A 24,333-nucleotide genomic window follows, 5' to 3' on the forward strand; every position below is an offset into this window, starting at 1 on the left:
TAATACAAATGTTGCTATTGTTTCTGTCTCTTTTAAATGTCAGTGATATTTGTGTGTAATTGTCTTTAACATCTCAAGTGTTTCCTCACAAAATGATAGATAATTACTACATTGCAGTCATACAGCAGTCACTCATTACATTACTTCAGACCTGTTTGAAAACATATAATTACTCGACTTTGAATAATAATCATTAGTGTCTGATATGAGTTTTCCATTAAAAAAGTTAAATTACCTTGGTAGAAATTTAAAATCTATGAGTATATAGAAAAAATTCATTTCAGAAGTTTAACATCTGATTTGAAAATGTTCACTTTACAAGTCCATTCTCAATGTCTGTGTGCTGGAGGCTTCAAGTTCCCACATATTGCCCACAATGTTGCCTGCGCTTTGTATGGCATCAGTGTGTGTGTGTGTGTGTGTGTGTGTGTGAATGTGAATGAGCAGCAGAAACATTGTAAAGAAAAAATGTGATATAAAAACAACCATTTAAGCATTTGGCGCTCATTCAACTTTGAATGTTTCTTTAAATAGGAGCTCATGTTTCTGTCAAAAGTTGCTGAGTTGTCTGTGAGCCAAGAGATATGCTGTCAAGCTTGCTTAGATTTGCTCAAAGACATCACATCCCCAAACTAACTGCATTTTATGGTTCAGTTTCACCTTTGTTAAAGTGGTATTAAAGGGTCAGTCCATCCAAATTAAGGGTATTTTGTCATGCAAATAGTTTTAAGTTTAGTTTTAATAGTTGCAAGTTATAGGAATAGCAGCAGAGGAGTATAAGTATAGTATAATAGTATAAGTTTGTATTGTGTTAAACATCTGAAGTGTATGCTGAATGTGCTTTATTGAAACCCAGCCAGCAGCACATCTGTTCTCTAAGTGTGTCAGGTAATACATTTCAGTAGCCTGAGGCATCTCTGATTTCACAGTGTCACACTGTCATGAGTCTGTGTCTCATCACTGTCGTCTGTCTCTTTAGTTCAGTTTTAGGTTTCACCACTCTCTCTCTCTCTCTGGACCTGACTTTCTTCTTTATCACCACATTACAGTCAGCACTAATCATCCAGCTTCAGCACTCAAATCCTAACTTGTCCCTGCTTGACAGTAACCGCGGCAACCTGCTCCCAGCGTCCTCTTCCTTCACCTATGATTACCCTTGTTTCAACGCAGCTGAGGTTTCTACAGGTCTGTGTGACTGACAGCTGTTAACGCCCTCACCGGAGAAAAGTCGCCCACTCGCTGACTATATATGGATTGTTAAGGAGGTGTGAGTCTACTTCAGCGCATAATATACACTGATGATGGTGCCCTGGGAGGTGAGTAAGAGGAGATGAAGTCAGTCAGACGTACACTGTGTTTGATCAAAGATGATTCACCCACAGACACACACATATAACTGCATTTGCACACACACCTGTAGACTGGTTGTAAAACTAGACAGCAGTTTTATTACTGTCTGTAACCTAAAGTATCAACTACACCAGGGGTGTCAAACTCATTTTCATTCGAGGGCCACAAACAGCCCAATTTGATCTCATGTGGGCCGGACCATTAAAAAGATGGAAGGAAGGAAGGAAGCTGAGAAGGAAATATAAGGAGAAGGAAGAAAGGACAGGTGGAAGGAAGGAAAGAATAAAATTGAGGAAGGAAGAAAGGAAAGATTGGAAAAGAAGACAGGGAGGAAAGATGGACGGAAGGAAGGAGAAGAAGACAGGAAGGAAATATGGAAGGAAGGAAAGATGGAAGGAAGGAAGGAGAGATAGAAGGAAGGAAGAAAAAAAAGACAGGGAAGGAAAGTGGGCCGAAGTGGACCCCTCGGCGGGCCGGTTCTGGCCCACGAGCCGCATGTTTGGCACCCCTGAACTACACTGTCAAGTCTTGTCAAATCATCACAGCTCATTTAATGTGGATGTTTGACTGAGTGTGTCTTTTTTTTTCTTTCCCAATATTATGTTTTTATGTTTGGTCACAGTTGCACTGTATGCATGTGTGAGCATGTAAATTAAGGCGTGCTGATACTGTACATCCTGATGCTGACTTTACAACAATAGGCATGGAGATAATTACCCAACACACACACGCACACACAGACACACAGACACACAGATACACATATACACATATACACACACACACCTCTCACTCTTTGTCCCATGTACATAAAGATATGGGTCCTGTACATCCTGACGCTGACCCTACAACAACTGGCATGGAGATAACACACACACACACATACACATACACACACACACACACACACACACACACACACACACACACACAGCTAAACAGCTCCCACTCCCTGTCCCACCCAGACACAGTATTTACTAAGCAAACAGTAAGATAACATTTAATGACACCATGCTAAATCATTTTATCCATATACATACTTTCCATGAGGAAGCACCACGTTAGGAGTGTTTTGGACATGTTAGTGGTCACAAATAATCGTTTGTAATTATTATAAAATTAGTAGCAGCCATTTTGAACTTTGGTACACATCAAAGCAAAGCAAAACACATTGTTTCATCAAATTGATGTTATTCTTTTTGGTAAAAGTAAAAAGATGTATTTAATGTGACATGTATGAATTGTATGCATAGTTTTGTTAATGTTTTTATGGGTTATTAATGTGAGTGGATCTTTTAATGTCACCCAAAATCATGAAATGACATCTGACTTGACAATCTGACAATGCATGTGGCTTAGTTTTGGTTTGTAAAGTTAGTAACATTCATTCAATTAACTCACTTTCATGTTTTTCTTTTAACAAAATTAATCATCTTCATTTGCCCTTAAACTAAGAAGAAATATTTTGAGGGTGAGGCAATTTTATTTGAGCCTGACTGTTAGGATGAGGTTTTCACAGATATATTGATATATCAGCATGTATGATTACTAGAGCCAAGATGTTTGAGGTTGATATCAATATGTGAGAGTTTAAAAAGTCATTTTTGTTTTAACACAAACATTTTTAATGTGAGAATTATGACAAAAATGTTCTAAGAAGGGCATTTAACGGTCATAGATGAAACTTGTCAGTGCTTTTTGATGGACAAATCATGTAACAATGACACTGAATGGTGACCATCTGAATAATTTGGCCAACAGTAATGTATCTTGTAAACAAAAAAGGAATATCAGCTGTATTGTTAACAGATATTTATTGTTTTTAAGTATCAATGTGGTTTGTAGAGCTACGGATGGGAAACTAATCAAATGATATGTCACATCTCTGTAGCCCCACAGGTTTATCTATTATGTCAGCTGAGGACATTCATGGTTAATAAATGACAGGCTCTGATACCAGAGTACGATATTTGCTTATGTGTGTGTTTGTGTGTGTGTGTGTGTGTGTGTGTGTGGGGGGGGGGGGTTGTGTGACATGTTTTCAAGAATTGTATCTCTTTTTTAAATGTATGTTTAAGGAGGTAAAGAGGAGGTGTGTGTGGGGGTGTGTGTAATAAGAAAAAAGAGCCAAAGTAAGACAGAAAGAAAGAGTGAGAGTGGTTTATTGCATGTGTGTGTTTTTTGGTGTGTGATTTGGTGACGACAGAATGGCAGGTTCAGGCAGGGGTGGCGTGCGTGACGTTGTGTGTGAGGGGAGTATCCTGAGCTCCCTGCGCTCAGTCATTCACTCAGGCTCACACACACACACACAGACGCGATATTGCTCACCGGTGCTGACACACACACATACACCCAATTACACACAAAGAGGCAAAAGAGACAACAGCAAGAGCTCAGGTAAGACTTCTTATTCCTTTTTTAACATTGTGTCTTATTTTGACTGCTTGATGCTACTTTATGACATACTTATACATATATTGTGTGTCTTTAAGTTACTTTAAAAAGGAAATCAGCATTCTCTTAGCAGCACTCTTTCTTCTTTTTACATTACATGACATTCAATTAAATATGTGTTAACCTGCTTTATGCTCAATTAATCATTTTCTTTGTTTTCTCTACATTGTGTCTTTGAATTTTAAATGTTTCCATACAGCTGTCTTCTTTTGTGTTTCTTCTCACATTCACACTCACCTTCATTTTTTCTTTTCCCTTTGCTCAGTAATCTGTCTTTACTTTGTAATCTGAGCTACTGACAGAGTATGCAGATTGTGTCAGGTGTTACCTGCAGCTGGCATATCTTTGCCTGCTTAGCACATATCTCACAGAAAGTTTATCACTAGACACAAATCAGGTATCTTAACCACTAAGACTTGCTTAGCCAGCATTAACTTATCCTTACTTTAAGGCTGTTAAATTAAATGTATACTGGTATGTCAAGAGTTTCTACAATAAGTTATTATGTTTGGTCTAAATAATATCAATCAGGTATATGTACAAGCAAAACAACACATCCATTTATATATACCAAAAATATGAGGACAATTAGTGGATGAAACACATTATTTGTCACTAATTAGGTAAAGATGGCATTTTTCTTAATAGTTCAACAGTTACTTAAAGCAAGATTATGCAACTATTTTACCTCTAAATAACAGCATCAGAATCATTTTGATGGTACAGTGACTTGTATCAGGAAGAATGGCCCCTCTTTCACTTCCACTCCATGCACCAAATGCTTGATCTTACAGTTGGTAACTTAGGTTGAGTGGGTATGTCCACCCCTGAGAAACAGTGTACACCTTGATGTAACTTCAGCTCAATTGCTGTCTCACCAATATGTTATTAAATATGTTATTATCTAACTATAAGCACTAATCATGGTATGTGAAGATGATGTGGATTGTAATGCATGTCGTTCATAACACTAGCTATTAGCTACTACATTTCAGTACACAGCTGCTGTGGGTTCAGATCATGATGATCACAAAATAGGCCAGAAGCACAGTGAGGGATGTCACAACAGTATCCCAGTGTCAATATTACAAGTTTAGCATGAGCAGCATGTCTCTACATGAGACCTGAACGAAGCACTCACTGCTAAACATGCTGCTCACACTATGCTTGTGGTCTAGACACAGCATTAGTATGTAAGTCTGTTCCCCTTCAAATCACGTTCACTCATCTTACAATAGTGCTCAGATATCAACAGAATTAAATGCACCAGCATCCTGTAATTACCACTTGTGGGAGCAGAAGCTGCAGTTGCCGCTGCTAACACGCCTCTAGCCCCCCCAAAAAACTACAACGTGTTGCTTTTGCACTTTAGTTTCTGAAAAATTACACAAATTTGATACAGCATGCCAATTAGTAAGCTTTTGAGGCGCTAGTTAGCACATTTTTAATCTTCAGACTAAGCTATGCTAATTAGCTACAGGCTGTAGCTTCATATTTAACAGACAGAGTATAAGAGTGGTATCAATCTTCTTATACAACTTTCAGTAACAGAGTGAAAAAGAATAATTCTCCACATGTCAAACCATTTCTTTAAGTGTGAACTGTCTGTGAACTGTCTTTGCAATAGGCGCTGTCGTTTTTTCTTTACTAAAAACTGAAGCCCAAAAGGTACAGATACATTAGTAACAATAATAACCAACAACGATTTTGCATATTTTCAGTGGATTATTGTCAGATGTAGATTCCTGACAAGAAGTATTTGAGGTGTAATCCATTAGAGCAGCATTTATGCAGAAGTGTTTGTTATGTAGGGTGGGTGGGTGAAAGAAGTGAATGATGGTAATTATCGATGAATCACTTCTGCACTGTTATATTTAGGTTGAAACTATGAAACATGTTTCACTTTTGGTGACAAGTAATTCAGTGATGTGAAAGCAAGTGTTTTGTTCTTGATGGTTGATGGAAAGCACCTGCTGTAAAATTGCTGATACCCCTCTCTTTTAGTATAACAACCACCTTTTAAGTTTAGCCTCTTTTCATATCTGTTAAAATGGGCGAATTTGATACTGTACCCTGTTACACAGTTGAGAACAGGACAACAGTTAGGCTGACATTGACACTGAAAGTTGATCAATATGAAGTCATTGATTTTGGCTTCCATTCAGCTTCCAACTTGTTAAATCAGTATCAAAGTCTGACTCTATGTGTGCATGTGTGTGTTTGTCATCATCAGAACATTGTGTCTTTAGCTTTAGATATCCAGTTATTATCACAACCCTGATAACACTGACTCTGACCTCCAGCCTCAATAACACACACACACACACACACACACACATATATACTCTGCTGCATAAATGTCTTGTGACAGATTGCAAGGCAGATACTGTATAACACACAGAGCACAGTGCATACCATTCACAGCAACATCTACACTGATAAAATATGCAGGCACAAACACAAACCCATGACATTGACGTTAGATTTGGACATATCTGCCATCAGTGGTCTCATTTCATAGCATTCTCTCCGCTTTTATCTATTTTTTTAATCATCCGTCACCTTTCCTGAACTTTGACTAATATGAAATTTTGCAGCGGCTATGAAATGAATAAGACTGTGCGTGTGAAATAAGGAGACCAAGAGAGTGTAGTTGAGGGCAGGATTATATACCGGAATTAAGCTAATCTCTCTTGCCCCTTCTCTTTCAGAAGTAGCAGAAAAGCAAGCGAGAAGAAAACGTGTGTGAGAAGTGAGAGAGCAACAGAGGGCCCAAGAAGTCACACAGAAAAAAAGAAGAGACAAGCATAAAGAGAAGATGACAATCGGCAAGAACTCCAGGAAGAGCTCTGTGCGGAGCTCCATCCGGGCCCCAAAGTTTCTAGACAAATCCAGCGGCTTCTACGGTCGCCTTGATGAGCCTGAAACCACTGTAGAAGGGGAGGTGGAGATTGGAAAAGAAGTGGAGGAAAGGTGGAGTGGGACGGAGGATGGCAGCAAAGAGGGGGGAGTTGTGAGCAGCTCAAGCACACGTGTGGTGCACATTCCTGGGGCAGATGAAAGGGAAGAAGCAGAGGCATTTGACTTAAATGAAGGGATGATGGAAGATGACGGTGAGAGTCTCCTGCGCAGGAAACCCAGCCGCCGCAGCAGCAGGTGGAGAAGAAGCTCCAGGAGGAAGCAGAAGGAGGGGAAAGCTGAGGAAGACACAGCCAGAGATGAGAGGCCCAGCCTGGGCACAGAGAGTATCGCTGACACCCACATCCTGGAGGACACCAAGGCGATGATCGAGGTGGAGATGGAGAAACTGAAGACGATGGAGGAAGAAAATGAGAATGCAGGAAGAGGGAAGGAGCCTGAGCTCGTTCACTTTCCGGTTCGAGAGGAGGCGGATGACCAGGTCCTGATCAGAGACAAGAAGAGGGGTAGAGAGGAGGAGGGAGAAGAGGAGAAGAGGATGAAGAGGGAGCAAGAGGAGGGGATGAAGATGGTGAAGAGGAACGCGATAAAGAATTACCGTAAGGTGAGAAAAACAAACTGACAGAGGCATGTAGACAAAGACATACAAAATGAAAGCCTTACACTGTGTTATTTTGTTATTAGTATATTGCAGAACATTTTTTTTTATCAACTTCTGCTTTTGAGAGCTTCCTTATCTCACATTTAAATAAATTCCATCCTCAGGTTTACTCTACCTGGTTAAACTTTAAACCCTTCAAGGTTATATAACTCCCGGGAGTTTGTGGAACAGAGGGGTAAAGTTCTCCCTGGACATCCCTCTCATACTACTCACTGGGGCTATTAATCACTATGGAAACTATCATATCGCCTTAATTATAGACTGCAACCATGCAGGGTCAAAGTACAGTAGTTATTGGTGCATGTCACCAACACATTAGGTAAGCTCTGGCAGGATTTTCCCTTTGCGTCATGTTTAACAACATGAAAACATTAAGCTGTAACAGAGGTTTCACTAACATAGGTGGAACAGCTGTGCAGTGGTCTAAATGTACTGTACTGTATGTACCTTCACCTGATTCACATGTTTCTAAAGATTTTCCGCTTCCATTGAATTGCACATACATTGAGGTGGAATTCCTGTGCCTCCTATATCATGTGCTTTGATCAGTGGAACGAGGTATGGCAGTGTTGACCCGCCTCCTAAACCCACACCATAAAAATTCCATTGCTGTTAACCAATCAGCTCCCCCGTCAGGCCTCGGAGTCTGACCTGCCATGAGATTACAAGACAATCATGGTTAAGAAACTGTCTGCAGAACATTTGTTACTGTGTATAAAGTTCAGTGGAAGATGCTGAAAAATGAGCATCTCTGCAGCTGAGAAGAGCTGGTTGTGAATGAATACTAAGGAATAGGCACATGTCTAAGATAAATATGGGGAACAGGGTTGCAAAAGTATAATCAGGGTGTTGGATATTTGTTCTGGGTGGAACTGAAATGTAAGAGAAATAGGTAATGCTGTATTTTTGTACGTAATGTTCTTGGAAGGAACTTTGTAATTCATAGTGTTCGGTACACTCATATAATCTAATAGTGCACAGCAGGTCAGCTTAAGATGCATGCAATTCAAAATGTATGGAGAATAAAGTCCACTAATATTATAGATGAAGTGAAATCAACTGCTTCTCATAGACAACACAACTGAAAAAACTCCAACTAAAAATAAAGTGATAGAGAGAAAGAGAAAGTATTAAATTGTACAGGAAAACCCACAATCTCAGCCTTTTTAGCCATTAGCCGATAATGGCTGTAGTCATGGTAAAGTTCACCACTGTGGTCCAGACTGAAATACCTCAACAACCATTGGATGGATTGTAATTAAAAGTGTGAACAAACAGTGATGGAGTTTTTAGTCAAACTATCATCAAGTATGCCTACTTGAATCACTTAGTTACCCTTCACTTTTCTGCTAGTGCTACCATCGGGTCAACATTTTTATGTGCCCAATAGTTTGGTTTTACTCTACTGTGCCTAAATACAGCCTTATGTAAGTTAGCTCCTAGTGTGGCTGTAGACTTATTTCTCTTTATTATTCAGCTGCAGTACAACACAACACAACAGTAGTACAACACAACATAACCTGCTTTCATCTAATCTTTGTGTCTAATATTTACAGAACTGTAATAATACTGTGGAAAGGACATTTAAGTGTGCTCCTGTTCCTCATTCATATTATTTTTAGCATACACGTCTGATATTCTATGTGGTATACTGACCTTTATGTGTTTCCCTTTAACTCACCAGGCTTTGGACAGAGCGTTTCGTCGCGGCTGGGAGGCCTTCGTCACCAACCTCTACAGTGTCACCCTCACGCCTGTGACATCATCATCATCATCTGCGCGTCATCTTCATGTTCATCACTGAAGAAACAAATGGAACAAGAGAATGATATGGACAATTACCCCAAACCATTATATCTAAATATCTTGTATGCTGTAATTCTGATGCAGTGTTTCAGACAAACTTGCCAATATGACATTTACCTTCACTTGGGACTTTTATAGTCACATGATGTGTTTCAGTCATGCATTAGGTCTTAGAAACATTTCAACCTAATTATTTATGTTATTTAGAGTCTTAATTATTCAGCATAAAGTTTACTGCCGTACCTCATAATGCAGATTGTTAGTTTGATACTGATCGATCAGTTAAGTAATCAATTATTGTAGGAGTTGCAGAAGTCCAGCTATTGATTTTACAGTGAAGGCGATGGGACTGGGCTGAATGGAAAAGTTCAGTCTTCAGGTGACTGAGTTTAGTGGCTTCTGGTTCCCTTCTTCTACGTTGCTAATTTCAGATTTTAGGTCAGTTTTGTGAGCAAGTCTTCACATCTTAGAGCCGTACATCAGGTCCACTATTAAGAGCTATGCTTCTGTTGGTTTAGCACTATGAAACTAGTAAAAGTGTTGATGTGTAACCAAAAAGAGAAAAAAAAGGAAATTGTTCAGTGAATAGCAATGACTGATTAGTGGACATGTGTTCTGGAAATATTCACATTTCTGTATGTTAATGATTGCTTTCTGACAGCTAATCATTAATGATTGATTACGAGTCTGGAGGACACACACAAATCACTGCAGTTTTTACCAGTCGTAACTATTTAAACCCAGGGTCTCTCCAATCTGTGTGTACACAGAAATAAGTAGGGCATCTTGTCTGTGTTTGACTTCTCACTGTGAGTACTGATGAAGGTTATATAACCCGAAGAGACAAGACAGGAAAGTGTTTTAATGTTTGAGAGAGAGAAAATGAAAAAAGGTAGTTTATAGAGTTATAAATCAATCCCAAACTAACCCTAACAACAAAACCAACTTTATGTCTTTTTATTGTTACAATTGCATCTGCACACCATATGCATTTTCATTTGAAAAGAGTACCCCAACCTAAAGGTCAAATAGTATTTAAGAACTAAGCTATAACAGCCGGGTACAGGAAGATTCAGGTCCGGGAGATTTTCCAATGAATCCACAATTTAGCCTAGCTAAAATGAAACATATAATGTTCATAATAGGTCTGCTATAATTCCTTGTTATTTGCTATGTATTTCTTTTTATATTACCCAAATTGTGGTAAATATAAATGTGGTAATTTTTATAAAAATCTTTTTGTATCCTAATCAAAGTCATGGACCATAAAAGACGCACTTGTTATGTGAGAGTAAATAAAGAAACTGTCTCTCTGAATGTCAATTGAGTTTTTCATATTTGAATTAACTCATGTCAGAGCCATTTGACAATGAATGAAATGCCTGACACATCATTACACCATTGTAAGAGAACACCATGGCAACAGGTGCCCTGAATCAACGAGCAGCCAAAAAGTGACTAATCATAACATGAAGATATTACCTTTTCCTGCTAAACTCACTAGACTGAGTATCTCTGCATACTTTTAACCTATTAACAATACCTCAGGTAGACACACTGAATATGTCATGGCAAGCTGTATATTTGAATCCTGCTCTTATATTGTGGTATATTTACAGGTGGTACATGTGGATATCAACACATAAATCCTTTGACAACTCCTGCCTCACTTACTGTTCCTTACCCTGCTTCTTACAGAACATTGTATAGTTTATATGTCATTTCAGCAAAATAAAGCAGATGAAGCTTTCTGTTTCTGCAGGGATAGTCTTAAAAGGTCAAAATTGAAAGACATCTTCACTGTTTCAGCTTGGGGCCTGTTTACTCTAAGTGTTGCTGGAGTTTGACCCTTGATGAACCCAGTAAACTTCTACAATGGAGGTTGTTGTCCTTGAAATGCCTATTCTAGGACATAAATAAAAACAAGAACAAGAAACTGATTGTAAAAAATATGAAGTCAGAAGAATCTTAAACCTATCTGCAATGGAAGATCAGGGTTTAAATTTAAATAAAATGAATATAGGATAAATAAATAGTGTACACATATGTATAAGTAGCAATAAAATCTCCAGTTACTAAGAAAGTGCTACAGACACAAGGCCAACAGGATATGTCCCCCAGCATGGAAAAGGCTATTTGTAAGGCTAGAGGAACTAGATGAGCAGTGATGGTGGCTGGACACCTGCCTATCAAGTCAGCTGGTCCAGAGATTGTAACTTAGCCTATGCAGATATCATGCAGGTATAAGGCCTGATTCAATGGGATTTGAGGGGAGTTTAAAGGTGCATTAGCCTAAGCAGATACAAATATATGTTTGGGTGTGAGAAGGATTCAAAGGCAGCTTAACCTCTTAAGTGTTAACTTACTACAGTCCCACCTGTGGGAGACTTGAACCTTTGTGGCGTAATTTTCAGGATCACTTATAGTCATTCTCACTTTCTGGTTAAGACTGTAATTAAAAGGGTTGAAGAACAGCAATCTTCTAATTTTGGGTACATTGCACAAAAAATGAGGTGCCTGGTAGAAGTTTAAAGGTATTTTGTGATAGGTCAAAACATAACTTAACATGACTACTGGGCTTCCACAGAAATGCTTGCCCACCTTTTTCCACATGTTTTTTCCACTTTGATTACTTTTCTATTTCCATGAAGAGTAATGAACATTTGAGAACCATTGCTCTAAAGTGACAGTCAGTGGTCAAGTGGAACACTCTGTCTTCATTGTGTACAGTGTTTGTCGTTGTATAAAATAATTTTGATTTATGATGTGACAAGCACTGGTTAATGTGTAGTTAGGTTTAGACACAAAACACTTAGGTTAGGGTTAGGAAGAGATCATGGTTTGCTTTAAAATGATAACTAGAAACACATCACCATAGACATGACACAGTTCAGTAATGCCATGTGTTAGTATGACTGCTGCCACCTCGTGGATATATAAAGTATTTTAAATAAGGGAAATGACGTATAAAGTGACATTTAGTCGTTTGTTTTTTTTCCCCAAATGTGCCTTTATCCTACACATAGACTGTATATAAGATGCTATCCTATCCTATGCATCCTTCTTATATACAGTCGGATCCTACCACATGCATGATACATACTTGTTTTTCTAGGATAGCGAAGAAGCAGAGTACGCCGGTCATGACGTCGCCATCCTAGGAAAAGGAAAGTGACTCACCAGAGGAAGGTTTGTGAGGCTGGGAGGAGTCCTGCAGGCGGGACATAAAACGCAGACGCACCCGCTTCTTCTTCCACTTCCTTCTCACATCTGGTCGAGGTAAGAGTGTACCCACGTTTTTGCTAACACATATTTAGGTGCAGATTTTTTCATTACATTATATAAAGTAAAGAACCTGCAAGCTGTTTCTTTTAAAATGCAGCATACTAAACTGCAGTAGAGTTTGTTTCAACCTGTTTATTTGGTCGAGTGGCCTTTTGGCGAAAAACTCAGTAGCAACACCGGTCAGAATTAGCTTAAATCCATAACCATCCTGCAGTAATATTGAGTAGTTTAGTCAGATTGACTTTAAATACATGAACAGCAACATGTTCTCTAAATGCTGGATGTATTATTTATTAGGAAAAACAGGCCCAACATGATTTTAAGAAGCGGTTTGTTGAAATGGCTGCTGCTCTTTTTTGGCGGGGCTGCTAGCAGTGTCTCTCAATGATGAAACTTACACAGACCTGTACTGAATGACTGTGATTGCACAATTTTTATTCTGATGTGAGACACTTCTAAAATATCAGTGTGTGTGAGCACCTCATGCCGTCCTGAGCACGCTGCATGGAAGTCATGTTAGCAGCTGCAGCAGCTAACAGTATCTCTGCTCACTTTGTCTTCCAGATACTGAAGAAACTTCCAGATCTTCCTGCTGCAGAGGTAATTACTCATTCATACTATTACACTGGGCAGCATTGGTGCAAATTTAAAAAAAAAACAAAAAACTGGCATGATCAAATAGTATGACATGAAGTCTGATGCTACAGTGATGTTCTCTTTGAACTCTCTCACTGAATCTTTTTGAGGAAACCATAACTCAAATACTGAGTAGCATCAAGCTGGACATGTAAAAGTGTACAGTATGTATAAATCTGCTTTCTATAACCCATGAAATTTTTTTTTTTTTTGTTCAGGTGTCAGTGGAGAGGTGAAACTCAACATGAAGGTAAATTTGAAAATGTCTTATGTTAATATCAATGATCAGTAACTTGTCTGACCAGCTTTTAACTAATAATATAGTATGATTCTTCAAAAAAAATTATAACCACCCTCGGTAGTGAATCCTGTAGTGCTACGTCATCAAACACTAGTCTGGGGTCTAGGCGCTCGGTGCTTCAGTGATGAATCTCTGAACTCTCTCTTACTGAATCAGCCTTTGAAGAAACTTCTTTACCAGATTCTGAGTGGCATACAAGGGCGCCAATGAATCTTGGAAGTTAGTGCTAACAAGTAGTCTTTAGACTGCTCTGAAGCCTAAAGTTTTATTCTTTTCCTCAACAGATGAGCAGCACTGGTCTAGAGAGTTTAAGGCTCAACTTTGAAAGGTAAGTTACAACTTAAAAAGAAAATCTCCTGTGCAACTTGAACAAGGGTCAAAACTGATGAGCTTTTAAAATAGACAAGCATATGCCTGATTCTAGTGATGCTAGCCTTTTTAATCTGATCAGCCCTTAAGACACTAAAGCTCAATGTAAAGTTTGTGTTTTTGACTAACCACTGATCATCTTTGTAGGTCCGTCTGCACAATCTGCTCACTGACCTCACCACACCAGCTGAAACATGCACTGAGGTATGAAGAGTTTATTAATGACCATATTGTGTACGGGGCATAAAAATGATGATTACCTTTAATGACAAGCATATGCCTGAATATATTGATGTCAACCTTCAATCTGATTGCCCTTCAATGCAACTTGTACAAGATGTTTCTCTTTAGCTCTGTAATTTACTCATTTCTATTTCTCTGGTAGGTGGGAGTTTGATTAGAGGTTTGAGGATGGATACCACACTTCAATGTCTCAACAAGTAAGTTTTACTTTCAGATTGTTGTGAGAAATATCTTTCCTACCAGGCAGATAACGCATCAGTTTTGGACACTTCTGACAGTTTGAAAGGATGACATGGGTTAGCACCCATCAAACAGCTGGACGACTAATGTCACATGGCAGTTTGTCACCAAAGCCCTGATCAAACATTTAGGTCTAAAAATGTGCTGCAGGAAGTAGCTTGTTCTTTCTATTAAGTTGTTTGTTTTCTTTGCAGGATCTCTTCAGTGGATCATTGAAGATGAACACAGCATTGGTTGAAGTTTGACGGTAAGCTTTATATCAACACGAGATTACACAACCTTCACCAGTAATGCAGTTCCAATGATGATGATACTTAGCTCACTTTGAACCAATGTGAAACGACATGAACTTCTGAGAAACTGCATTTATTCACAGCTTCTGTATCAGTTTAACTCTAAATGAACTTTTTATTAAGTGAACTCATCTTCTGTCAACAGATGGTGCAGTGACTCCTTCAGCAGCACCACTGAGATGTTCTAGCTGAAGGTAAGACGTCACCTGATTGTGGAAAGGTGTTACCACTTGCTCAAACTCTGACCTGCTGAAAATGATGAGATATATTTGGAATCTCGTTCGTCTGAACTACTGTTGAGAAATTTAATATCTGACATCAGTAAAGGTCGACAGTGAACTAGTGTGAAACACTGATATTTTGTGCCTGACAGCTTATTGTCCATTACAGGTATCTGTCTGGACATTCAGGAAGATGCTGTGATCACTGAATGGAGTGTCTGCTCAGGTGAGTGAGCTTGTCTGTTACACAGTAACATGAAGTCCAAATCACAGCACAAGCAAAATGGTTTCCTTTATGATGACACCCGCACACGTCTTACGCCTTGTGTCAATGCTAGACCTGAAAAGGTGGACCCACTGGTGTTGCCTTGGCAACAAGGGGAAAACTTGTTGGGGTTACCAACAGTCTGAATGGAAACAAGTTAACATGGGTCTGAGAGCTGACTTAAAATGGAGTTAATAAAAACCTGAGATGTAGCCGATAGCCAGTATCAGATTTGTATGTTACAGTATACAAAGATCCTCTACTGGAATTGAACTGCAGACGTAGTGATTGTGCAATGTGTCTTAACCAGTAGACTAACAGTGTGCACCATAGTTAGGTTCTTCTAAGTTGACCTATATTATCAGTTCGTAACAAGATGTGTTGTTTCAGGTCTGGGAACATGAAGTCTTCACATACTCTTGGTCTTGTGCTCACTGTGAGACACAAATTGGTAAGTGTGATTTGGGTTTCTTTCCTCTTTCGATGTTGAATATTCTAGTGTCCAGTCTTAAAGCAGAAGTGATGAGTTTCTTTTTACCGCCCCAGTCTGAAGATTCATGACTGATTGGTATCCTCTGATCATGATTATAATGTTACAAAATAGTTTAATTGAATGTAATGAGTCACTGGGGCTCAGTATCACAAGTGTAAAGGATGCTCACTAACCTGAACAACTTGTCTCCACCATTAGGATCAAGCTGCCTGTCAAACTATCCATGTGAAGCAAGATGATGGAGGTATGTTTTAACCTCCACAACCAGTCACATTAACGCTGAATGTTGAAAGGATGTTCATGCTCCCAGTCGAGTAGTGGCCCCTGGTACTAAGCTTTCTAGTCTTTAATCAAACTTCTATTGGCCCAAAAAGACACTGAGAACCCTGGTCTGTGCTAGGTGTAAGGTGATCTTCAGGTTCCCTTGATGAGGTTCTGATGGATTGGACTGTTTGGTACCAGACCAATGACTGATAAACTAATCAAACCAGGAATTGATTACTGATTACATTCCTAAACAGTAATTCTATGTACCAGCAGGCAGGTATAAAGTGTTGATCCTTTTTTATCTTGTACTTTCAGGTTGCCATCAAATTGTAGAGGTCCTCTGGATTTTGAGTTGAGGTAAGCATCTGTTAGTGCCGTCATGTTTCTCAGCCTTTCTAGAGCAGAAGTGATGAGTTTCTGTTTACCGCCCCAGTCTGAAGATTCATGACTGATTGGTATCCTCTGATCATGACATTTAAATATTCAGTGTCTTCATCAGAATTGTCAAACATTTTAAAAGTGAATTCTTGTGTTTCAGGTATCATCAAAACTGCTGGATCTGCTACTTTGTGGCATTTGTGGTAAGAGCATTAACTTGAATTTTCAAAGTTGGGTTAGGGTTTGTAGAAATGATGAGTTGATACCCCCCTTGTCTGAAGATTAATGACAGATTGGTATCCCCTCTGATCATAACTGTTGTAGTTCTAACAAAGTTCAGCGTTTTGTCATCGTTATTTCTAAGATGATTTTTTTTTCTCCTTGCAGATGCTGGACACATCGGAGTGACAACATGGAAGCTATCAACCATCTTATGCTGCAAATACTGACTGTTACAGTTAAAAGTCTCCTACAGCTCAATACAGACTTTGGAAACATGTAAAGAATATTAAACCTGTCATAACTAATGTTTGTTACTTGGATATATATTTTGTATTTAAGTTTCCTGACTGTCCAGTGAACAGTTTTGATGGTGCAAATTTCAAATAAACTAAAACACAAGCTTGTGTAACTTAATTTTGCAGTGTCTTCATGTTCTACACAAACATTCAGAACACATGTAACACCAGGGAGTTAAAAAAAAGTGATAAGTCAGACAAAACTATTATACCATAGTGTCAAGTGAAATCAGCCATTTCATGAGTTGGTTGGATTTCTTGGATTCTACAAGTATACAAATGGATCATTTTTCATCCACAGCCACAAACATAAGTTTTGATATGGGATCTAAAGACAACCAACTAGATAAATATGGATGTCATGACATTGCTAAAATACCTTGATTGCAGTATAGGTCATATATCCCACCCTGTTCATGTTGGCAGATTTGATGCATACTGAAATCAAATCACACATTTAAACAAACTTTCCTAAAGGTGCATTGTTATTTCTGGTAGGTAGGTGGGCTCAGTGGAAGAGGGCATACTCTTTATGTTGACACTGGTCCTTCAAGTTATAGACCAGCCTGAGATGGAAACATTGAACAGTCATGACAATATTGGGAAAAAATGTAGTAGTGTAATTTGACTGTTAGAGAATGCATACACATGGTCTTGATGTCATTGATAACTTCAGGAGGTATTTACACGTAATCAGATGTGATATGCCGTACTATTAATGTGGGGGCTCATCTGCAGTGTTTCGTCACCACATTGTATATGTCGATGTACAAATAAACTTCATTCAGCTTTGTTTTAATTGCACAAATTTCCTTTTTTTAATGTAAATCCTTCCCTCATGACATTAGAATCAAGTGTTAACATAAAGCAAACGATGTGCAGCCATTTGTGACTCGAGTGATTACAGAAACAGACAGCGCAATAGAGCTTTTTAAAAAATCATTGGTGGAAATGAAGAGCAGAGAGAAAGGGCTTCTAGAAAGGAAAGCATTAGGAACAAGGGAGTGATATGGGGAATACAAGTTGAGATCACCATGGATAAAGTAAAGGCAAATCTAAAAGGTGATAGATGTATAACGATTACAAGTCTTCAAGGAAAAGACGAGGAAGGACAGTGAAAGTGTATTGTTGGAATTTGAGGAAGCTAAAGCACTAACATGGAGCAATATGATGATTGTCTGGTAAAAGGATTGAGATGAAGGAAACAAAGGATGTCATCTATATAAAATATAGCAAAAAGATGGAGGAATGCAAACAAACTCCAGAGAGCAAACAGTCATATCGAGGCTGAGGTTATGACACATGGGAGGAAATTCAAACAATACAGTTAACAGGTAAACATCCACCAGGACTGTATGAATGTAGCTTAGAAGAAGAAGAAGCAGCTGAATATATAAGCAGAAGTACAAAACACAGAGACAAGTTAAAGAAGCAGCGAAAGAAATGCAGGGTGGGAGTATTGAATATTAAGAATGTCCTTAGCATTGGCATGACATAGTAAAAAGCACAGTAGGTGGCGCTAAAGCCGCAGAGTTGCCACCCACCAACAAAAGAAGAAGAAGAGAAGTAGTTCCTTTCTGGCTCCCGCTCCCTATTCTCTCCCACTTCCTGCTGGCGTCTCATCGAGGTAAGATGAAACACGCGTTTTTGCCAACACTCGTTTAGGTGCAAACTTTTTCTTTATATCATAAAAACGGAAGCTATTTCTTTTAAAATGCAGCATACTGCACTGCAGTAGAGTTTGTTTCAACCTGTTTATGTGGTCGAGTGGCCTTTTGGCGAAAAACTCAGTAGCAACACCGGTCAGAATTAGCTTAAATCCATAACCATCCTGCAGTAATATTGAGTAGTTTAGTCAGATTGACTTTAAATACATGAACAGCAACATGTTCTCTAAATGCTGGATGTATTATTTATTAGAAAAAACAGGCCCAACATGATTTTAAGAAGCGGTTTGTTGAAATGGCTGCTGCTCTTTTTGGCGGGGCTGCTAGCAGTGTCTCTCAATGATGAAACTTACACAGACCTGTACTGAATGACTGTGATTGCACAATTTTTATTCTGATGTGAGACACTTCTAAAATATCAGTGTGTGTGTGAGCACCTCATGCCGTCCTGAGCACGCTGCATGGAAGTCATGTTAGCAGCTGCAGCAGCTAACAGTATCTCTGCTCACTTTGTCTTCCAGATACTGAAGAAACTTCCAGATCTTCCTGCTGCAGAGGTAATTACTCATTCATACTATTACACTGGGCAGCATTGGTGCTAAAATGAAATAAAACTGACATGATCAGATAGCATGACATGAAGGCTGCATTCACACTGCAGGCAAATCTGATTCCTTCTCATCAGATTTTTCGGCCGGACTGTCCACTGTTTTTAGCAAGTGTCTAAATCGGATTTGGCTCTGTTCAGACTGGGCCACATTAATGACCAATCTGACAGGTTGCTGTGGCAGCCTGAGATGGAAACATTGAACACAGTCATGACAATATTGGAAAAAATGTAGTGTAATTTGACTGTGTTAGAGAATGCATACACATGCTCTTGATGTCATTGATAACTTCAGGATGTATTTACACTTATTAGAAAAAATAAGCATTCACAAGTACTCAGATCTGACCATAATATTAATGTGGGGGCTCATCTGCAGTGTTTAGTCACCACATTGCATATGTCATGATGTACAAATTTCATTCAGCTTTGTTTTAATTGCACAAATTTCCTTTTTTTAATATAAATCCTTCCCTCATAACATTAGAATCAAGTGTTAACATAAAGCAAAGGATGTGCAGCCATTTGTGACTCGAGTGATCACAGAAACAGACAGCACAATAGAGCCTTTTAAAAAAAAAAAAATCATTGGTGGAAATGAAAAGCAGAGAGAAAGGGCTTCTATAGGACGAAGGAGGTAGGAAAGCATTAAGTGATAAGTGCAAGCTTTGTGGAGAAGGAAAGCAGTAGGAACAAGGGAGTGATATGGGGAATACAAGTTGAGATCACCGTGGATGAAGTAATCTAAAAGTTGATGGATATATAAAGATTACAAGTCTTCAAGGAAGAGATGAGGGGCTCTTTTGGCGGGGCTGCTAGCAGTGTCTCTCAATGATGAAACTTACACAGACCTGTACTGAATGACTGTGATTGCACAATTTTTATTCTGATGTGAGACACTTCTAAAATATCAGTGTGTGTGTGTGAGCACCTCATGCCGTCCTGAGCACGCTGCATGGAAGTCATGTTAGCAGCTGCAGCAGCTAACAGTATCTCTGCTCACTTTGTCTTCCAGATACTGAAGAAACTTCCAGATCTTCCTGCTGCAGAGGTAATTACTCATTCATACTATTACACTGGGCAGCATTGGTGCTAAAATGAACTAAAACTGACATGATCAGATAGCATGACATTAAGGCTGCATTCACACTGCAGGCAAATCTGATTCCTTCTCATCAGATTTTTAGGCCCAACTGTCCACTGTTTTTAGCAAGTGTCTAAATCGGATTTGGCTCTGTTCAGACTGGGCCACATTAATGACCAATCTGACAGGTTGCTGTGGCAATGTCGTTGGAGTAGAAGTCAGCTAGCGTGTATTGTGTGATGTGATATAATTGTGACAGCAACAACAAACCCTTGAACTGAGCCATCTCCCCAAAGATTAAGAATACGGTTTCGTCCTTTGTCCATGGACTGATGTTTTCGACGTCCTCCGTTGCCTCCAGTGATATCCAGAAGAGTTGTCGTTGGAAGAGTCATGAGCTCTCCCACACAAAAATCAAACCCAGCATTTTTAAATCCCGGCAACAGTGTTAAAGCCATACGGCTCAATTTTCTTGCTTTGTGTGTGACAGAAAGCCACATACAGCAGCAAGTACACCACTGCCTCCATGTCCTCCATTGTTTATGTGTTTGTGTCGTGTATAAAACGAAGTCACAGCAGTTTTGCGGAGTCGTGCTATGATGACCCTGCCCACGTTGAGTAGGTACCTTTTTGTAATGGAAAAGGTTGTTCCTGGAACTGTTTCGAGTCGTGCTGGAACTGTGTAGTGAAAAAGTGCCATTGGAACTCTCACTGAATCTTTTTGAGGAAACTAAATTACTTACTGAGTAGCCTGAAGCTGTACATGTATAAATCTGCCTTTTAACACATGAAATGTCTATTTTGTTCTTCAGGTGTCAGTGGAGCAAGGTGAAACTCAACATGAAGGTAATTAAAAAAAAAAAAAAAAAAAAAAATTACCCTAATTATTACATTGATCTCAAGCAATATCATTGTTTATCAGTAACTTTTCTGACCAGCTTTAATTCATGTTTAAGTTGTACCACTCTTTTCATGGGTAGTGAATCTGAGTGCTACAGCACTTAAATCTAAATGATGATAATTATAAGAGTAAAGCTGGAAAAATCCTTCCTGACTAGAAGTTTTTTTGTTTTTTTCATTAAGAGTCTGGGGTCTAGGCGCTCAGTGCTTCAGTGATGAATCTCTGAATTCTTACTGAATCAGCCTTTGAAGAAACTTCTTTACCAGATTCTGAGTGGCAAACATGAGCGCCAATTAGTCTTGGAAACTAGTGTTAAGCCAGGGCAGTCTAAAGATTTAAGAAAATGTTTCCATGGAAACCTGAAATGTTATGCTTTTCCTCAACAGATGAGCAGCACTGGTCTAGAGAGTTTAAGGCTCAACCTTGAGAGGTAAGTTACAACTGGGAAAAAAAATCTGTAACTTGAACAAGGGTCAAAACTGATGAGCTTTTAGAATAGACAAGCATATGCCTGATTCAAGTGATGCTAGCCTTTCTAATCTGATCAACCCTTAAGACACTAAAGCTCAATGTAAAGTTTGTGTTTTTGACTAACCACTGATCATCTTTGTAGGTCCGTCTGCACAATCTGTTCACTGAACTCACCACACCAGCTGAAACATGCACTGAGGTATGAAGAGTTTATTAATGACCATATTGTGTACGGGGCATAAAAATGATGATTACCTTTAATGACAAGCATATGCCTGAATATATTGATGTCAACCTTCAATCTGATTGCCCTTCAATGCAACTTGTACAAGATGTTTCTCTTTAGTTCTGTAATTTACTCATTTCTATTTCTCTGGTAGGTGGGAGTTTGATTAGAGGTATGAGGATGGATACCACACTTCAATGTCTCAACAAGTAAGTTTTACTTTCAGATTGTGTTTGTGAAATACCTTTCCTACCAGGCAGATAACACATCAGTTTTGGACACTTCTGACAGTTTGAAAGGATGACATGGGTTAGCACCCATCAAACAGCTGGACGACTAATGTCACATGGCAGTTTGTCACCAAAGCCCTGATCAAACATTTAGGTCTAAAAATGTGCTGCAGGAAGTAGCTTGTTCTTTCTATTAAGTTTTGTTTCTTTGCAGGATCTCTTCAGTGGATCATTGAAGATGAACACAGCATTGGTTGAAGTTTGACGGTAAGCTTTTATATCAACACGAGATTACACAACCTTCACCAGTAATGCAGTTCCAATGATGATGATACTTAGCTCACTTTGAACCAATGTGAAACGACATGAACTTCTGAGAAACTGCATTTATTCACAGCTTCTGTATCAGTTTAACTCTAAATGAGCTTTTATTAATTGAACTCATCTTCTGTCAACAGATGGTGCAGTGACTCCTTCAGCAGCACCACTGAGCTGTTCTAGAGATGTTCTAGCTGAAGGTAAGATGTCACATGATTGTGGAAAGGTGTTACCAGTTGCTCAAACTCTGACCTGCTGAAAGTGATGAGATATATTTGGAATCTCGTTCGTCTGAACTACTGTTGAGAAATTTTAATATCTGACATCAGTAAAGGGTTGACGTGAACTAGTGTGAAACGCTGATATTTTGTGCTCAGACCTGACAGCATATTGTCCATTACAGGTATCTGTCTGTGGACATTCAGGAAGATGCTGTGATCACTGAATGGAGTGTCTGCTCAGGTGAGTGAGCTTGTCTGTTACACAGTAACATGAAGTCCAAATCACAGCACAAGCAAAATGGTTTCCTTTATGATGACACCCGCACACGTCTTACGCCTTGTGTCAATGCTAGACCTGAAAAGGTGGACCCACTGGCGTTGCCTTGGCAACAAGGGGAAAACTTGTTGGGGTTACCAACAGTCTGAATGGAAACAAGCTAACATGGGTCTGAGAACTGACTTAAAATGCAGTTAATAAAAACCTGAGATGTGGCTGATTAGACATTATAGCCAGTATCAGATTTGTATGATAGTTACAAAATGAATCTGATCACATTCCTATTCTATGTACCAGCAGACAGGTATAAAGTGTTGATCTTTGCTCTTGTTCTTTTTAGGTTGCCATCAAATTGTAGAGGTCCTCTGGATTGTGAGTTGAGGTAAGTATCTGTTAGTGCTGTCATGTTTCTCAGCCTTTCTAGAGCAGAAGTGATGAGTTTCTGTTTACCGCCCCAGTCTGAAGATTCATGACTGATTGGTATCCTCTGATCATGAAATGTTACAAAATAGTTTAATTGAATGTAATGAGTCACTGGGGCTCAGTGTTAGTATCACAAGTGTAAAGGATGCTCACTAACCTGAACAACTTGTCTCCACCATTAGGATCACGCTGCCTGTCAAACTATCCATGTGAAGCAAGATGATGGAGGTATGTTTTAACCTCCACCACCACGGTCACATTAACGCTGAATGTTGAGATGATGTGGTTGTATCCAGTGCAACAGTCGTGTCAATGCTAGGGTACCAAGCTTTCTAGTCTTTACTCAGACTTCTGTTGGCCCAAAAAGACACTGAGAACCCTGGTCTCTGTCCATGTCAGGTGTAAGGTGATCTTCAGGTTCCCTCGAAGGAGGTTCTGATGGATTGGACTGTTTGGTACCTGACAAATGACTGAAAAAAAAATCTGATAACATTCCTAAACAGTAATTCTATGTACCAGCAGGCAGGTATAAAGTGTTGATCCATTTTTATCTTGTACTTTCAGGTTGCCATCAAATTGTAGAGGTCCTCTGGATTGTGAGTTGAGGTAAGCATCTGTTAGTGCTGTCATGTTTCTCAGCCTTTCTAGAGCAGAAGTGATGAGTTTCTGTTTACCGCCCCAGTCTGAAGATTCATGACTGATTGGTATCCTCTGATCATGACATTTTAAATATTCAGTGTCTTCATCAGAATTGTCAAACATTTTTAAAAGTGAATTCTTGTGTTACAGGTGTCATCAAAACTGCTGGATCTGCTACTTTGTGGCATTTGTGGTAAGAGCATTAACTTGAATTTTCAAAGTTGGGTTAGGGTTTGTAGAAATGATGAGTTGATACCCCCCTTGTCTGAAGATTCATGACAGATTGGTATCCCCTCTGATCATAACTGTTGTAGTTCTAACAAAGTTCAGTGGTTTGTCATCATTATTTCTAAGATGATTTTTCTCCTTGCAGATGCTGGACACATCGGAGTGACAACATGGAAGCTATCAACCATCTTCTCCTACAGCTCAATACACTTCAGAAAACGTGAAGAATATTAAACATGTCATAACTAAGAAGTTTGTTACTCTGATATATATTTTGTATTTAATACTTTGCTGATTGATCTGAGTTTCCAGTGATCAGTTTTGATTCAAATAAAACTATTA

General features: G+C 39.0%; 1 protein-coding gene, 2 long non-coding RNA genes and 10 other non-coding genes across 15 annotated transcripts; all 13 read left to right on the forward strand.

Moving 5' to 3' along the window:
• The first annotated feature begins 3,508 nt into the window (after window positions 1-3,508).
• sb:cb1058 (uncharacterized protein LOC394209 homolog) lies at window positions 3,509-10,507 on the forward strand. 2 transcript variants are annotated; one of them, XM_053343772.1, is made up of 3 exons: window positions 3,509-3,747; window positions 6,519-7,327; window positions 9,069-10,507. In XM_053343772.1, the coding sequence occupies exons 2-3, from the start codon at window positions 6,623-6,625 to the stop codon at window positions 9,186-9,188; spliced, it is 825 nt and encodes a 274-aa protein (XP_053199747.1). In that variant the 5' UTR covers window positions 3,509-3,747; window positions 6,519-6,622; the 3' UTR covers window positions 9,189-10,507. The 2 variants fall into 2 exon arrangements, with proteins under 2 accessions (XP_053199747.1, XP_053199746.1); XM_053343771.1 differs by having other exon boundaries at window positions 3,510-3,747; window positions 6,516-7,327.
• Window positions 10,508-12,458: 1,951 nt separating this feature from the next.
• On the forward strand, window positions 12,459-24,316 carry LOC128384226 (uncharacterized). Of its 2 annotated transcripts, XR_008324097.1 has the most exons (12): window positions 12,459-12,469; window positions 13,040-13,075; window positions 13,330-13,361; window positions 21,345-21,388; window positions 21,572-21,628; window positions 21,810-21,864; window positions 22,100-22,152; window positions 22,344-22,403; window positions 22,607-23,352; window positions 23,689-23,730; window positions 23,914-23,956; window positions 24,137-24,316. It is a non-coding gene; the product is annotated as an uncharacterized LOC128384226 (long non-coding RNA). The 2 variants fall into 2 exon arrangements; XR_008324096.1 differs by lacking the exons at window positions 12,459-12,469; window positions 13,040-13,075; window positions 13,330-13,361 and adding exons at window positions 19,914-20,024; window positions 20,870-20,903.
• On the forward strand, window positions 14,561-14,625 carry LOC128384863 (small nucleolar RNA SNORD29). Its single transcript, XR_008324592.1, has one exon. It is a non-coding gene; the product is annotated as a small nucleolar RNA SNORD29 (small nucleolar RNA).
• Window positions 14,809-14,878, forward strand: LOC128384865 (small nucleolar RNA SNORD30). Its single transcript, XR_008324594.1, has one exon. It is a non-coding gene; the product is annotated as a small nucleolar RNA SNORD30 (small nucleolar RNA).
• On the forward strand, window positions 14,957-16,710 carry LOC128384227 (uncharacterized). The gene is made up of 6 exons (XR_008324098.1): window positions 14,957-15,004; window positions 15,434-15,494; window positions 15,735-15,780; window positions 16,119-16,160; window positions 16,342-16,384; window positions 16,569-16,710. It is a non-coding gene; the product is annotated as an uncharacterized LOC128384227 (long non-coding RNA).
• LOC128384873 (small nucleolar RNA SNORD22) lies at window positions 15,069-15,194 on the forward strand. The gene has a single exon (XR_008324602.1). It is a non-coding gene; the product is annotated as a small nucleolar RNA SNORD22 (small nucleolar RNA).
• LOC128384867 (small nucleolar RNA SNORD31) lies at window positions 15,556-15,629 on the forward strand. Its single transcript, XR_008324596.1, has one exon. It is a non-coding gene; the product is annotated as a small nucleolar RNA SNORD31 (small nucleolar RNA).
• Window positions 16,203-16,276, forward strand: LOC128384870 (small nucleolar RNA SNORD31). Its single transcript, XR_008324598.1, has one exon. It is a non-coding gene; the product is annotated as a small nucleolar RNA SNORD31 (small nucleolar RNA).
• Window positions 22,203-22,267, forward strand: LOC128384864 (small nucleolar RNA SNORD29). The gene has a single exon (XR_008324593.1). It is a non-coding gene; the product is annotated as a small nucleolar RNA SNORD29 (small nucleolar RNA).
• On the forward strand, window positions 22,461-22,531 carry LOC128384866 (small nucleolar RNA SNORD30). Its single transcript, XR_008324595.1, has one exon. It is a non-coding gene; the product is annotated as a small nucleolar RNA SNORD30 (small nucleolar RNA).
• LOC128384874 (small nucleolar RNA SNORD22) lies at window positions 22,730-22,855 on the forward strand. Its single transcript, XR_008324603.1, has one exon. It is a non-coding gene; the product is annotated as a small nucleolar RNA SNORD22 (small nucleolar RNA).
• LOC128384869 (small nucleolar RNA SNORD31) lies at window positions 23,126-23,199 on the forward strand. The gene has a single exon (XR_008324597.1). It is a non-coding gene; the product is annotated as a small nucleolar RNA SNORD31 (small nucleolar RNA).
• On the forward strand, window positions 23,773-23,846 carry LOC128384872 (small nucleolar RNA SNORD31). The gene has a single exon (XR_008324600.1). It is a non-coding gene; the product is annotated as a small nucleolar RNA SNORD31 (small nucleolar RNA).
• Window positions 24,317-24,333: the final 17 nt, after the last annotated feature.

The sequence above is a fragment of the Scomber japonicus genome, chromosome 22, assembly GCF_027409825.1.
Source record: "Scomber japonicus isolate fScoJap1 chromosome 22, fScoJap1.pri, whole genome shotgun sequence".
In the NCBI taxonomy this organism is placed as follows: Eukaryota; Metazoa; Chordata; class Actinopteri; order Scombriformes; family Scombridae; genus Scomber; species Scomber japonicus.

Bases quoted from the DNA above. Each gene is read 5' to 3' on its own strand.
- sb:cb1058 (XM_053343772.1), top strand. From the start codon at position 6,623: ATGACAATCGGCAAGAACTCCAGGAAGAGCTCTGTGCGGAGCTCCATC. The intron at 7,328-9,068 runs GTGAGAAAAACA...TTAACTCACCAG, and splicing joins CGATAAAGAATTACCGTAAG to GCTTTGGACAGAGCGTTTCG.